General features: G+C 37.3%; 1 protein-coding gene across 1 annotated transcript in view; it reads right to left on the bottom strand.

The window, feature by feature from the left end:
• Als2cr11 (amyotrophic lateral sclerosis 2 (juvenile) chromosome region, candidate 11) overlaps positions 1–17,237 on the bottom strand; it is a gene marked incomplete in the record, with an annotated part of 162,005 nt that overhangs the window by 40,828 nt on the left and 103,940 nt on the right. The window contains 1 exon segment of the mRNA XM_013504749.1: positions 8,336–8,582. Within this exon segment, the coding sequence (XP_013360203.1) occupies positions 8,336–8,582 (247 nt within the window).

Here is a 17,237-nt window from a genome sequence, read left to right on the forward strand (position 1 = left end):
TGGCATGCAGAATTATTTTCCATCCTTTAACTTTTAGTCTATGAATTTCTTTTTGAGTTAAATGTGTTTCTTGAATGCAGTATATGTTGTTGGATCTTGCTTCATGACCCATTCTGCTGGTCTGTTTCTTTTGATTGGTGAGCTGAGACCATTTACATTGATGGTTATAGCTGACATAACTTGCTTTTCTTTTTCATGTTGTTTGTTCCCTGTCTTTTTCCCTTGTTTTACTGCTTGCCCTGCCTGGTGGCTTCTTTCTATTGGTGTTCATGTGTTTGTGGTCCCTGTTATCGCTTTCTAGTATGTTCTTCAGAGCATTCTGTACAGTGGTTTATCTCTTTCTAATATGTTCTTCAGAGCATTCTGTACAGCTGGTTCAGTGGTCATAAATTTCTTCAGTTATTCTTTGTCATGAAAGTATCTTACTTCTCTACCAATTTTGAAAGGTAGTTTTGCAGGGTACATCAAACTGGGTTGAAGATTATTTTCTTTTAGGGCTTGAAATACCTCACTCCTAGCTCTCCCTGGTTTGAAGATTTGTGTAGACAAGTCTGCTGTGATTCTGATGGGTTTTCCTTTACAGTTGATATGTTTCTTTTCTCTAGCTGCTTTTAATATTTTGTTCTTGTGCTGAATTTCTGGAATTTTATTATATGCCTTGGAATAGATTTATTTTGGTTATGGCTAGTTAGATTTCTATATGCTTCACTTATTTGTAAGTCAAATTCTTTATCCATGTTTGGGAAGTTTTCTGCCATTATTTCTGTGAAGAGGTTTTTAGTGGCTTTTGTGCTGTCTCCAGCTTTCTGACTCCAATTTTATGTTGTTCTTTTCTTTGCTTCACCTTGTAGCTGTTGCATAGATTTTTTGTGGTCTTTCTATTTTTAAGACATCTTTATTTTCCTGGTCACTAGGTCACCATCCTGCCTTCTAGACCTGATATTCTATCCTCACCTTGATTAAAACTGCTGTGTACACTTTTAGTGGAGTTTCTAGTCTCCTGAATTTCTGCTTGAATGTTCCACTGATTCCATTTCTTGTCTATGTTTGGCCTTCATCGCTTCCATTGCTTTCCCAAGCTGCTCTATTTGTTTATCTGTGTCCACTTTAATGTTCTGCATTTCGATAGTAATTTCTTTTTGCGTCTTAGAGATTATTTTCTGTAAGGCCTCTTCCATTTGTTTTTCAACTTCTGCTGCCATCATTTTAGAGTTCAATTTGTTGGCTTCTGATTTCCTCTCTTTGTGTTCTGGACTTGTCCTGGGTGGGCTGGGCATTTGGGATTGCATTTTGCTTCTTTGGTGGGTCATTTTCTGTTTTATTTTGTGTGCTGTATTGATGGTTGTAGATTTCTTATGTTAGCCTTGTCACTGATGTCAAGGATTTCTTAGGGGAGGTGTCTGTTGCTCTGGATGTTGTCCTAGATGTAGGTGGTTCTTGGTCTTTATGTCTCTCCCAGGAACCTACCTTCCCAATATATTAAGTCTGAGGAGTTGCTGTCAATTTGGCTTAGGGCTCATTCCTCTGGTACTGGACTATAGTGATGGTTATGAGCCCTTAAAATCACAGTGTTGTCATACAGGGGGGAAAACTGGTTAAAACATGCACGACATCCTGATTAAAGTAGTTTAGCTGGCAATAACAATAAACCCAAGTACAGCCTGGCTACTGACAAACTGTGGTAACTATTAGCCTGGTATCTATAATCACAGAACAGTCTACAGAAATATAATATAATCCAACTTACACCAGGAACTTGTATGCAATGATTTTCCACTTAGTGGAGTAATTTTACCCTGTTGTGGGCGGGGTTCAGTAGGATAGGGGTAGGATGAGGAGATGAATGAGGGTTAGTGCCCCATGTTAAATCCACTCTCTGGGGTATTTTAAAAGGTAAACTGTGCTACCCTTTGATACTGATACTGCTCACACCTCAGGTGTTGTCGTGAAGGGGTTGTCAGGGAGAGAAGGTCAACAAGACCTCTTTAGCAATCAGGAAAGACTGGGCACTTGACCCATCACAATGTGTTCCCCTTAGCATAGCTGAAGATAGCTGATCATAAGACAGGGGAAAAATACCTCCAGCCAGCAACGCACACAGCAGCACGACCACAACGAAGCAGAGTACCATTTGCAGCGGGAACGAGGCAGTCCACTCGGGCCCTCCCCGCAAGTCAGAGCTCTTCCACTTGGGAACACAGAGTCAACTGCACCCTTATCAAATTCTGAGTGCAGTGTAAATAGGACTGAGCAAATTCTACTTTTGTGGTTTAGTGTGTGTATAGTTGAGGTCTTTTTTTCTTTTTCTTTTTTTTCTCTTTTGTTCCTTTAATCTGGTGTGTAAATAGGAGGCTTTTGTATATGTGGAAAAAATACAAATAAGTAGGTGCTTTAATTTAAGCAGTATCTCTCATGGTCACCACAAATTGTGTACAGAGGATTCAAACACAAGCTATCAGCATTTTAATTAGCTCCACCCGTCTCACAATTTCCCTTGATCTCAATTTATACTTCCCACACTCCTGGTCCTTGTTCCAATCCTTACAAATAGCATCTCAAAACCCCTACCAGCCCTCTACTTGAGATATAAAAATATCATCAACAAAGTTCTATATATTTTTCTTTTGTTTGCTGTTATCTTTTTTTCTTTTCCTTCTTTCTGAACCATTTTCTTCCTCCATCCTCTGTATCCTGGCCTAACTGTCATCACTACTATATCATGGTTTCTGGGTTATTAAAAAAAAAAGTGAAGCTGTTAATGCATATTTTAAATTATATGATTGGCTGGGCATGGTGGTGCACACCTGTAATCCCAGCACTCAGGAGGCTGAGGCAGGAGGATTGTTGAGAGTTTGAGGCCAGCCTGGGCTACAAAGTGAGTTCAAGGCCAGTCTGAATTGCACAGCAAGACCCTGTCTCATAAAGACAAAAAAATAATAAAATAAAAAATATATGATAGATGTATGTTTGGCTCTGTACATGATCATAAAACCAACAATGGTTCTCTCCTCAGAATAAGTGACTGGGACTCATCCTCTTACCTCAAGGAGACTGAAGATGTATATAAATACCAAAACATAACTGAATCCAAGATCACATCCCAAGGAAATACACATGGACTAAAGAGATCTCCACAATGGGTCTTTAACCACAAAAATAATAGACACATGGGAATAAAAGGGGATCAGATGCCACCAAAAACTCTTAACTGCCCAAAAGCCAACCTCATAGGCACTAAAGTTGAGAAATTAAAAAAAAAGTGCTTGAAATGTTTGAAGAAATAAAAGAAATAAAAAACCCATAAGATATTTAGCAAGCTCAAAGAAGCTATAAATAAACAGATAAAGGAATTGCTAAAATGTTCAATGAGTTTAAAGAGCACACAAAAGCTGCTTCAATTAAAGAAGACACCACAACATAGGAATAGCCATGTTAGTAAAGAATGGGGGGGTCATTAAAAGATATCAAATAGAAATCCAGAATATAAAAATCTGTTGAAACTACAAGCAGCAGAAACAACCAATGTGAGGAAAGTGTGTCACAGCTAGAAGACAAGACTGACGTAGTGGATCGTGTACTTAGGGATATTATAAAAACAACAAGATACCATGAAACCTGGATCCAACAGCTGCTTAACTAAAAAAAAAAATTATAGGCATTAAGAAAATATTAGTATTAATCAACTCCAGTAAAGAATCACCCACAGAGCTTCCACTTGTATTTACTAGCTGACACTGAAGAAATACTTTAAGCTTTGTGGCCAGTCCTAACGTATTTTTCAGCTGTGCCCTTACTTCTGGTTCCAATCTACCTCCACAGACTTCCAAACAAAGAATCAAACACAAAGACATGTTTTTACATGATTTTATTAAGCTCAGTTCAAGACCCAGGGTTGCTCCAGTCACATTTATACAGTGCGAGAATCCATTGATCAAATATGTGTCCTGGGTAGATCCTACTTGAGTTTTTAAGTAATTCTGAAAACTGCTGATGTGTCTTTTAAAAGGACTTTGACTTTCTGGCGCTCTGCATGTCTGGCTTGGGTTTTATTATCAGGTACCCGAGTTCTACAAAGACAGAAGTCGTCAAGTATTCTCATGTTCAATTTGACGAAGTTCCTCCTTGAATTTAAGCCCCATCGTCCACTTGCAAAGAAGCAACGAAGAGCCGTCCACCTGGATTCTGTGTGAACTTCCCTGGGAACTGCCACCCTGCTCTCCCACAGGCTGAACAAAAGGGTGACGTGACATTTTGATGAATTTTATCTGTTCTTTCATGTTTCACATTTTACCAGCTCTGTTGAGACAGCTGGAATGGCCTTGGGTCAAAAGCAGCCCTCTCAACTGTGATCATAACCTAAAATGTACCTCAACGATGCCACAGGCTATAAGCAATCATAAACAATAGAAATAAAGAGGATAATAAACGGTTTGCCAGCGTTTTCATGGGATACTACTCACATGGTTTGTTTTCGTTAGGTTCGATTTTTGTTCCTGCTGGTAGATGTGATTCTGTAGCTGAAAGAGGCTCCCACCATCTAAAGCCATTTGTAAATACTGTAACCCAGCTGAAGGTTACATGCACATTACACTTTGCTGTTGTCTTTACACAAAGCGAAAGTACACTAATTCAAAATGCAGTTCACGGTGGAAATCATCTGCCAGGTGATCCAACAATTGTCCAGGCAGAAATCTCTGGGTGCCTGAACTATCGACATCCTCAGCCATATATCCTCAACAGAACAAAGCATCCTCATTGCCCAGAGCAGTGGGGAGGATTTCTGCTTATTTTTCCATCAAGGAGAGGAGGGAAGTGGAGCGTCCCTCAATGGGCAGTGCCAGCAAGTATGCATAAATGTCTTTTCCATAGTTTGTATGCTGGATATGGCTGCTGGCAAACAAAATTTTCCACAGAATACGCTTAACCTACAAATAGCTTTGGTAAAATGCACTTGGCCAAAGAAAAACCCAGACACTTTCATATTTTATGTTTACTTAGCTCCACTATAATTTTCACTGATACATTTAGTCAGGTCATAGGCATTTACATTTGTATTGAGAAAATACTTGTAATGATTCTGTAATTTTATAGTCATTCTTTTTCTTTTGGTACATATTAGCACCCAGTGTGATTTCTTATCGTCCTTGCAAGGTTTTCAGTAACTTTTTAACTTGTCCACGTAAAGATGATGTCATCTGTGTAAATCAGGTGACACTTCTGAACTGGCGACTCGGCTTTGTCAGCTGAAGTACAGGCCATAACATTGCTGTAACTTTATATGTATCTTTGTTGAATTTTTCTTGTTGAATTATTTACAATGTGATTTGAGAGATTTCTTATAAATGTTATGGATCTTTGTTTGTATCCATACATTAAAATTAATTTGCAGATTAACAAAACAGTCACTGAAACCACAGCCAAAGATTTTCCAAGTTTATTGAAAGAATTCAACTGCAAGGAAAATAAAGCATGTAGAACCCTAAATAACAGTGGTAGAAACAAAATTAAACAAAATTCCCCATGATACATCATAATCAGAGTTCCAGAAATTCAACAAAAGGAGAGAATACTAAAAGCTGAGAAAAACATCAAGCGACTTATATTGGTAAAGGGAAGAATTCAACAGGAAAAGAGAACGCATTCAGTATCATAGAACAAATGTGGCCTCACTGTCTTTCTGTAGGATTCCTTTGAGTACTTTCTGCAGTGCTCGTCTGGTGATCATGAATTTATTTAGGTACTGTTTGTCATGGAAAATCTTCATTTCACCATGAATTTTGAAGACTTTTGCAGGACATTTTAATCCAGGCTTTCAAGTTGTTTCCTTTTAGCTTGAAAAACTTGGCTTGAGGCTCTGAACATATGTTATCTCATCCACAAAAACAAATGCACACTGAAAGTGCAAGAATGGAAAACAATACACCATGCATTAGGAACCCAAAAGCCAACAGAAGTAGCTATCCTATCTTTCGACAAAATGGACTTCAAAGGGGCTGGGGATTTAGCTCAGCGGCAAAAGCGCCTGCCTGGCAAGCGCAAGGTTGTGAGTTCGGTTCCCGGTACCGGAGAAAAACCAAAAAAAAAAAAAAAAAAAATGGACTTCAAGCCAGCACTGATCAGAAAAGACAGAAAAAGTTATAGCATATTGGTAAAGGGAATTCAACAGGAAAAGACAATGCATTCAATATCATAAAACAAATGCTAGTAGACATTAAAAATCAGGTAAATATCAATGCAATCAGATAGAGGACTTTAATACCACACTCTCACAAGTAGGTCAACTAAGCAAAATATCAACAAAAAAATCATAGTTGAACACACCATCAAACAAACAGACTTAACAGGTAACTACAGAGTGTTTTATACAACAACAACAGAATAAACATTTTGACCAGCAGCACACAGCACTCTCTCCAAAACAGACCAGATGTTAGGCCACAGCGTGCCAAAACTTGTAAAAGGAGAGAAATTATATACACAGCATGGAAAGTAAAAAAATTGAGATCATAACAATATAAATGACAAATGAATCACAACAGAAAAACACAATTGAAAAATTCTTAAGTCAAACTCATATAAGGAGGAAAGATTCATATTAATGCAATTAGAAGTGAAATAGACACTTTTGGGTATTGAAAGATACCCTTTGTTCTTGGATAGGCAGACCCAATATTGTCTAAACAGCCATATTATCAAAAATGGTACATAGATTTAACACAATTCCAATAAAACCCATCAATCAGCATTTTTCACAGAAGATACTCTTGATTTTGTGATGCCAGGACTGTGGGGGAGGAGTTAAAATGGCCAATAGATACAGAAAAATGCTCAGCATCTTTGGCCATTATAAAAATGCAAATCAAACCAACACTGAGATTCTAACTTATTCCAATAAAAATGGCTACTACCAAGAAAAAAAAACAGGTAAGAGCAAGGTCCTGAGTTCGATTCCCGGTACCAAAAAAAAAAAAAAAAGTGGTATGATGAAGGAGGAGAGGTTTAATCTGGCTCATGGTTCAGGGGGTTCAATGCACAGCCAGGGGCTCCAAGGCAGGGACATCACAGAAGAAGGGCAAGGCACAACAGAGCTGCTTAGGGGCTGGGGATTTAGCTCAGTGGCACAGAGCATGCCTGGCAAGCACAAGGTTGTGAGTTCGATTCCTGGTACCGGATATAAACCAAATGATGGCAAAGCTGCCAAGAAAAAGGAAAGCTACCTTGTTGGTGGGAGTGTAAAGTGGTACAACCACTACGGAAATCAGTATGGAGATTCCTCAAAAAACCAAAACTAGAAATTCCATGGGAAACCAAAAAATCTAACACGCCACAAAAACAAAGGGATAAAAATCACACATTTTTCTCAACAAATACAGAAAAAGCATTTGAAAAATCCATTTATTCATAAATATCCATTTATGATTAAAAAAACCCTATTGAAAATATGTATAGAAATACCTAAACTTAAAGTGCTGGGGACCGGGGATATAACTCAGCAATACCTCTTTTGAGTATCTTCCCCAAAGAGTTACAGAAAGTACATTACAGTGATACACGCATACCCATGTTTATAGAAGCACAGCTCACAACAGCTAACTCATGCAATCAGCTCAAATGCCCACCACCAGGAGAATGGTAAAGAAAACATGTACATATACACAGTGGAGTATAGTCAGCCACGAGGTACAGCTAAATTTGAGTCAGTTTTTTAAAAACTGATGGAGCTTTAAATCATTGTGCTAAATGAAATAAACCAGCCACATAAGATTAAATATCACATGGTTTTTCTAGTATTATATAAATAAATAATGAGCAAAATAAAGGACAGCTGATAGGAAATGGGGGGGTCATTAGAGATGGCAAGGGGATCTGGTGAGGGGTGATAGGGGAGGACTGGGGGAAATGGGCCCTAAAAATGACTTTAAGATTCTGTATGTGCATGTCCTAATTCTCCAAAAGGATGCAGTTGTGTATTTTTAAAATACACGAATAAGCAGGGCATGGTGGCACACCCGCATTCGGGAGGCTGAAGCAGGAGGATCGTTGCTAGTTCAAGACCAGCCTGGGCTACAAAATGAGCTCAAGGCCAGCCTGAACTGCATAGCGAGACCCTGTCTCAAAAAGATTAAATAAAGAAGTAAATAAGTAAGTAAATAATAAAAAAATAAAATACACAAATATGACCATGTTAGACCTCACAGTATGAAGTTTCACTGTGATGCCAGGATTGTGCACTAACATATTCTGGGTGTCACAAGTCTCTGTTGTGCTGAGGGTAGGATCGTGGGCTAATAATTAGTGTTCATTATGTCAATGGTACAATCACAACACAACTTACTCTTTATGTCTGACATCATTTTTGTGATGACGTTAGTAGGATCAGAGGCCCAGGTATTACTGTTATATCCTGCGGTTTTTGAACCTGCTGCATAAGGAGGATCTTGATCTTCATACTCTATGTCCTCTGCAAGTAAAATATTTCTATTTTTGTATGGATCTTGTTCTTTGCTACTTCTGGCTGGTATTTTGTTGTATACAGTCCTTAAAAAAGGATCAAAACTTGCCTTGCTTATAAATTTTGGAATCTGTAATAATAAAAAAGTAATTTGGTAGCATTTATTCTGAATTTACCAGGAATTTTCTAGTCAATTTTTTGAGCAATCTATCAATTTACATATTCATACTCCTCTACAAATGGAGAAAACCAACTTCAATTACTTTAAAATATTTGAAATCAGAATAAAGTTTTAAAGCAAAATTTTTAAATTCTTAATTATGGTACTCTTGCATCTGTGTGGTTTTTTGCTGCCTGAAATGTGGTCAAGAAGGTGGCTTACTCACTTTCTTTTTTGGCACGAGGTCTCACTGTAGTGCCCAGGCTGACCTCAAAATCCTGGGCTTCAGTGACCCTCCTGCTTCAGCCTCCTAAGTAGTTGTGATTACAGGCACTCACCGCTATGCTGGATCCTGAAATATTTTTAAATACTTCAAAGCCATCCACAGTTTCTTTGAATGACTGAGTTCTTAGTGCTAGTTTTGTTTCCTCAGCCAGTGAGTGGCTAACACTAAGGTCTAACTCTTATCATAAATATTTACCATTTCAGTAGTAATGTAGGAAAATCTTTTAAAAAGTAAGTAGTAGATGTCTCCCGAAATGAATTACACATATTCTTTCAAGACTGTCTTGGGAGCACATAACATCAGTTTTTAAGTCTGAGAGTTTCAACAGTGGTGAAGGGCTCTACCTAATCCTTAATTCATCGCAGCAGAATCTTGTTTTGTACATTTGGTTTTTTTTTTTTTTTTTTTTTTTGGTACCAGGAATCGAACTGATGACCTCAGGCTTGCCAGGCAAGCATTTATGCCGCTGGGCTATATCCCCAGCCCCAGAATCTTGTTTTGGATGCATACTGTCTATGTTGTGTATGGCAGGGCACTGTGCTAACTTTACCTTCCATGCCTGCCACACACAATCAGTAGAACTGAAACCAGCATGTGTCAGAGCTCATAGTAGTCCACATACTTACACGTGTGTCCTGCTGTTAAACAGACGTACAGGTTTTGTTATTTAATTATTAATCTTGGGCTTATGTTGTTTCATAAAATAGTAAGTTATAAAGAAGGAAGTTATGTTGCTTATACACATTAACTGTATTACACGTTTTATATGCAGCTCAAGACATTTCCTCTTCATCCATTGTGGCCTATATCGGCCAAACTGTTACAGAGTCACAGAACCATTAAATTTTTAGAGATGGAGGCACTTTAATGATAATCCAGCCCTAATCCCTGTTTACACAGAATTTGAAGATGTAGCTCTTTGCCTCAGTTACCCAGATGACTAGGACCCTAAACTCTGAGTACCCAAAGTCTTCCCTGGTCGCTTTGTCTACCGCTCATACTCAAGACAGCAGTGAGGGTGTCTGGGTGGCTTTGAAAGGACCTAATGTTCACCCACAGTACCAACGCATCCAGACAGAACTTGATGCCACCTCCTTATGGGACGCTCAGTACTTTTGGCCACTGTCCTATACATTATCCCCTTTTACAGTAAGTTAATTAAAGGAATTCAGTGAATGACATTTTCAAATGAAATATTTTGGGATTAGTTTGAAGTTTCACTAAAATGAAGCAGCTAACAACACGACCTGTCCTTCAATCTTCAGTGGCTTTCTGCTTTGGCTGTTATTTATTACCCTCTCACAGGGACTCGAAACTACCTCAGCAAGTCCCTCAGTATTCCCCGATACATTTCCTCTCCTCTAATCAATTGTGTCTAAGTCTGAATTTTTAAAATACATCTTGTATTTCTACCTGTTCTTCTGCTTATTTGCTCTTTTTTTGCTTGAATTCCCCTAAATCACCTTTAAAAGTTTAACTTCTAATATTTGAAAGATTGCTCTAAATGAATATAACAGAAAAGTTTAAAAATAAATGAAACATGTACATATTCATAGGATTTTCACTGCTGGAACAAAACATTGGAAATATGCAATTTAAATGAGGAGAGGTCTATTTGGGCCATAGTGTCAGTCCACAGATGGCTGGCTCCAAGGTAAAAACATGAAGGTAGAAGAATGTGGCAGAGAAAAGCCTCCCACCTCCTGACAACCACACAGCAGAGAACCAGGCATGAGCCACAGAGGAAGGAGCAATGACCAGATTTAGTCCCCCGTCATGTCTCCTTGACCTACCCAAATGTGTGACTTACTAATCTCCTGGACGTCTCTCAGGCAATTACCTTGACCACCGAGATAAACCATCACAATATATAATTAAGAAGTAGAAGAACAAGTAGTAGAAATATATGATTTCATTTTTGTAAAAACAAAACAAAAAACTCTCCCCTAATGTAAGCATGGAATAATTATGAGTAGATTTGAAATGCTAACATTAGTTTCTCAAAATCAAGGGAATAATTTTTGAGGAGGGGAGGGAGGGCCCTATTAGCTTTTACTCTGTTTACCTCTGTATTATTGATTGGATGAACATCTAATACTTTTGTAAATATAGAAGCAAGAAGATAGAAGTCCTGGAAAGTCCAATAACAGGCAATTAAATCAAGGCAGTCATTAAAAAAAGACTACCAACTAAGAAAAGCTCAGGGCCTGATGGATTCTCCACTGAATTCTACCACAACTCCACGGAAAATCTAATGCCAATATTCCTCAAACTGTTCCATGAAATTGAAAGATAAGCAGCACTATGAAACTCATTTTTGGAAGTTAGCATTATCCTGGTACCAAAACCAGACAAAGATCCAACAAAAAAAGGGAACTACAGACTAATCACTTTAGTGAATATAAATACAAAAATGTACAACAAGATACTGGCAAAGATAATGCAAGAAATCCTTAAAGAGATCATACATTATGACCAAGTTGGTTTCATCCCACGAATGTAAGTAAGCATGGTTAGGTAGATATAAATCAATACATGTAATACATCACATAAACAGAAGCAAGGACAAAAATTACATGATCTCAGTAGATGCAAAAAAAAGCCTTTGCAAAATCCAACATCCACTCATGATTAACAAAACCTGAGAAAAATTGGTATAGAAGGATCTTATCTTGACCTAATAAAAGCTATTTATGACAAACCTATGCCCAACATCATACTAAAACGGGGAGGAGCATTTCCTCTAAACAAAACCAGTGTGTTTACTATCATCACTCCTGTTCAACACAGTACTCAAAACTTTAGCCAGAGTAATTAAGAGAAAGAAAGAAAAGAAACCAAAGGAAGAAATAAACTATCATTATTCACAGAAGAGGTGATCCTTTACATATAAAACCTATAAAACTGTACCAAAATAATTAATAATTATGTATTAATTCATCAAGCAGCAGGATGCAAAGTCAGTACACATAAAAATCAATAGCATTCCTGTATACCAACAATAAATCCACCAAGCAAGAAATTAGGAAAATGATACTATCCACAAAAGACTTAACCTAACCAAGGGAGTGAAAGATATCTACAATGAAGAGTAAAATACTCTGAGAAGTGAGATTAAGGAGGACATCAGAAAATGAAGAGATATCATCTGTTCTTGGATAGGCAGAACCAGTATTTTCAAAATGGCCATACTACCAAAACTGACATACAGAAATCCCAATCAAAATACCAACATAACTTTTTTCACAGAACTAGAAAAACAATCATAAAATGTATACAGAACCAGAAGAGACCCAGAATACCAAAAGCAATCCTAGGCAACAAGCGCAAAGCAGAAGGCATCACCATCCCAGATTTCAAGTTATATTACAAAGCTACTGTGATTAAAAACAGTGTAGTACTGGCATAAAAAAAGACAGTGGATCAACGTGATAGCGTAGAGGATGCAGAACAACCGCAGGTACATTCAGTCATCTCATATTTGACAGAAAAGGCAAAAAAGCATGTAGTAGAGCAAAGAGAGCCTCTTTAACAAACGGTGCTGGGGAACTGGTTACACGCATGCAGGAGATAGAAACTGGGCCCATAACTCTCACCACAAACTAAAATTAAATGAAAATGGATGGAGGACCTGGGTATCAAAACAGAAACAATCTTCTGGAAGATAAAGTGGAGTTATGGCTTTTGTCTGGATGTCCCTCCCCACAAAGCCTCATGAGGTCATAGGTGGGGCTTTTCAGAGGTGGCTGGATCTAGTGTGTGTGACGCTGGGATTAAGGGTGTGTGTTTATTAAATTAATCCACTGATTTTTTTGGCATAGTTCTGGGTGTGGATAATGGGAAGGCCCATCCTTGTGGCCCACTTGCTCTAGCATAGATAGAATATAAGGGACAGAAAGAGTGCTGTTGCTGTTGCTTGCTGTTGCTTTGCTACTTTGCTGTTTTGCTGCCTTCTGCCTGCCCTGCCATGCCATGAACTGCTTTCTCCTCTGCAATGCCTCTCTGCCATGCCGCCTTGGAGCTAGCTAGCTATGAACCAAAACCTCTACAAACTGTAAGTTAAATCATCCTTTCCTCCCTTAACTTTGGGCATTGGTTATTTTGTCTCAGCAATGAGAAAAGTAACTAAGACAGTAGGTAAAACTCAAACACAAAGACTTAGGTGAGGACTTTTGAACAGGATCCCAATTGCACAATCAATAAACGGGATTATACCAAACTAATTTGCACATCAAAGGAAAAAAACTCACCGAGAGAGGTAACATATGCAATGGGAAAAACTTTTGCCAGCTGCTCCTCAAACAGAGGACTAATATACAGAATACATATAGAACTAAAAAAAATTTAGACCCCCCCCCCAGAAATAAAAGACCCAATCAAAATGAACAGACAATTCAACATCTTTGGTCATGAAAGAAATGCAAATGATAACACTGAAGGAATGGGTACAATCAAGAAATCAAATAATAACAAATGCTGGCATTTCTGTGTAGTAAAGGGAATCCTCCTCCATTTTTGGCAGGAACATTAAAATAGCACAATCACTATGGAAATCAGTATGGAGGAGCTCCAGTGGCACAATCAGCTAGCACGCGGAAATCAGTATGGAGATTCCTCAAAAAAACTAAGAATAGAAATTCGATGAACCTAGCCATTCCCCTTTTAGGTATCTTACCCCAAAGGACTTGCTATCAAGTCAGTGATTCAAGCCCACTGAGGTTTATAGCAGCACAGTCTGTACCAGCTAAATCTTGCAGGCAGCCTCTATGCCCTCCAACAGATGAATGGATAAATGGGTGTGTGTGTGTGTGTGTGTGTGTGTGTGTGTGTGTATAAAATAAAGTATTACTCAGCCAATAACGATCATTTTGAGTCATTTGTAGGAAAATTTGCCTTGAGAACATTATAGCAAGTGAAATAGATCACGCACATAAGCACAAATATTGCATGGTTTCACTTATATGAGAAACCCAAAATATAAATAACTTAAGAGCAAAATAAAAGATACAAAAGCAAAAGATTATAAAAAGATAGATCTTCTTTAGGTTAGAATCAGAATTAGAGACAGAGGGAGGGGAGAAGACAAGGAGGGCAAGGGGAAGTAAAAGAATTAAGATGTGCTATGTATATGTACCAACTCTCTATGATGAATGCAATCATTATGTACAAAAAAGTACTACTGAATATAGAAAAAATTTAAAACATTTTAGAGTAATCAAAATCTATGACTGTGCCTTTATCAAAGTTCACTGAGCAGTATATAACAAGTAAAAATGTATGTAGAGTAAAACTAAAATAATAATAAATAAGATGTTGGGGAATCAAGAAGTAATACAGACCATGACAGATTAATCTAACTACCTTACAAATGTAAAACATAAACACTCTGGAAAGGATAGGAGAAGAAAGGACCTTAGTGACTTTGTAATAAGACAGTTCAACTGGAACTAAAGCTAAAGAGAAAATGAACTGCACCATATTTTTAGGTGGGAGGGTGAGTACTGGGAATTGAATTCAAGACCTCAAGCTTGCCAGGCAGGCACAGCACCACTGAGCTAAATCCCTGGCCCCAAAACACTGTACTGTGATAAATCTGCCCCGTATTTGTCGCTTTGTAATTAGCTTATTTCACTTAGCACATGTTCCCAAAATTCATTCACGCTATAGCATGTGAGTGGATTGGTTTCTTTTTAATGTATAATTTAATTATCTTTTAAGTGTATAATTTTCCATTCTGTGTATCTACCACAGCTTATCCATTCATCTATCAAAGGACAACCAGGTTGTTTCTCCATCTTGGCTATTTTTTTTTTCACCTTGGTATTGTAAATAAATCTACAATGGACACAGATGAGCAAATTTCCCTTCAAGATTTTGCTTTGTATTCTTTTGGGTATCTACCCCAGAAGTGTGATTGCTGGATCACACTGGTATTATATGTTAATAATATTTTTAATTTTTTGAGACATCTACATACAGTTTTCCATAGCGATTTCACCATACTGTGTTTATACCAACAGTGCACAAGGATTTCAGTATCTCCATTTCCCTGCTAACATCTGTTTTTTTATTTTGATAATAGGTATGAGGTGATCTCATTGTTCTTCTACTTTGCCTTTCTCATATGATTAGAGATATTGAGCATCTTTCCCTATATTTACAGGCCATCTCATTTTGAAAAAGTATCTATTCTTGAATTTGGTTATTTGGTTTGTTGTTGCTGTTGTTTTGCTAAGTTTTAGAAATTCCTTATATGTTCTGGATGGTAACTACGCATCAAATGTTCAATTTTCAATATTCTCTCCCATTGTACAGGTTACCTTTTCACTCTGTTGATGCAGATGTTTTAAGTCGAGATAGTCTCAGTTGTCTAGTTTTGCAACTGGATTTAAATGCTCTGAAATTTAGACCTTTAAACCTATTCCTGGGTAAAGGTTTTATCAATTCTTCCAGGATGAAGTAAGATACCTATTCTAAAACCATGTTCTATTTGGCATCAAATGGAAATTGCAAATGGTGTTATTCCATATGTAAATTCTCTCATGTAAAACATGGTTTTATTTTTACTCTTCATATTTTACTATTATATTCAATTTATTTTAAAAGTATTACTTCAGGGGCTGGGGATTTAGCTCAGCGGCAAAAGCGCCTGCCTGGCAAGCGCAAGGTCGTGAGTTTGGTTCCCGGTACCGGAGAAAAACCAAAAAAAAAAAATAAATAAATAAAAGTATTTCTTCTTGAATATTTCTACAATCTACTCACCACTTATTTTCAAATATACAGAGAAATTACTATAAACCAGGCACTCTTCTAAGTATTAGGTGACAGATGTTTTCTTCTCCTTTCATTCTTTACCCCAATATTGGGGTAACAAGTGACATGATTTTAAAGAGCTAAGGAATTATGGTAGACAAATGGATAAACACACACACACACACACACACACACACACACACACACACAGGAGAGGAAGGAAAGAGGGAGGAGGGAGGAGAGAGAGAATTATTCAATTATTAAAAATAGAATGAGATCGTACTATTTGCCATAACATTAATAAGCCTAAAGGATATCATGCTAAGTGTAATATCCAGACACACAGGAACATAAATATTGTAAGATCTCAAATGTGGAATCTAGAAAATAAAAACATTCAAATGTACAGAGACAGAGAACAAAAAAGTTTAAAGGGAAGACAGATAAAACATGGAAATGGAAATGTAGCTCAGAGGATAAAAGTAGCAGATATAGAGGATCAACAAACTGAGAAAGCTAATGTATAAGAGGACCACAGGTAATGAAATTATACTATGTCCGAGGCTCATGCTGTGCCAGTAGATCTTAGCTTCTCATGCTACCAAAAAGAAAACAGTATGACATGAGATGAAGTATGTATTAATTGCTTAGCTAGAGTAAATTTTTATTTTCAATGTGTATCGCATAATATCATGTTTCAAATTTGTGCAATGAGAAAAAGTAGTGGATATGTTAATTAGGATGACTTAATCATGGCACAGTGTATCCTGGTACATATATCAAAACATTCTGTTGTACACCACAGGTGTACATACATTTTCCTTTGTTCCTTAAATCTTAACAAAGCTGGGTGGTGGGGGAAACTTTAAAAGACAGAAATGAAAAGAAAATTTTGAAAGTAATAAAAAAAGATTCAATATGAAAGAAACCAAAATAATATAAAAATATCAGAAAAGATGGAGGCTGGAGGGCAATGGAATGATATTAGAAGTGATACAAGGAAAAAAATCCTGCCAACAAAGAATTAAAAATTTAATGATATTATCTTTCAAAAGTCATGGTGATGTTCAAGAGATAAACACAAATTTCTTTTGAATATTTTTGATTGGTGGTGGACAGAATCTGCAGGTGCACAGCCAGAGGACATGGAGGGCTAACTGTACCATGAAATAATGTGTCATCATGGGAAAAAATCATCATGAAAAAGCACATTCTTGGATTTAACTATACATCAGTTGTATTAGGCACTAAAGATACAATGCAGTATTGCAGGTTTCAGTACATTGGTATGAGGAAGACAGAAATTAATAAAAAAAAAGACACTAGCATACACAAAAATCTAAATTTAAGATAGATACTCAGGAGAACTTCTCTGTGATTGTTTCAATAAAACCTTACCGAAGATGTTAGATAATGTGACGTGTAAAGTGACCTCTACAGGGAAAAAGGGAAACACAGCATTCCACAATAAACAAACAGCACTGCAAGGATTCTGAGTAAGAAAGGAGCCTGGTTCTCTGAGACATCTGAAAGATAAAGCAGACTGGAACACAGAGATAAAGGGTTGTCTTGGTTGCTTTTCTCTC

The sequence above is a fragment of the Chinchilla lanigera genome, unplaced genomic scaffold (assembly GCF_000276665.1).
Source record: "Chinchilla lanigera isolate Chin_1 unplaced genomic scaffold, ChiLan1.0 scaffold00092, whole genome shotgun sequence".
Lineage (NCBI taxonomy): Eukaryota > Metazoa > Chordata > Mammalia > Rodentia > Chinchillidae > Chinchilla > Chinchilla lanigera.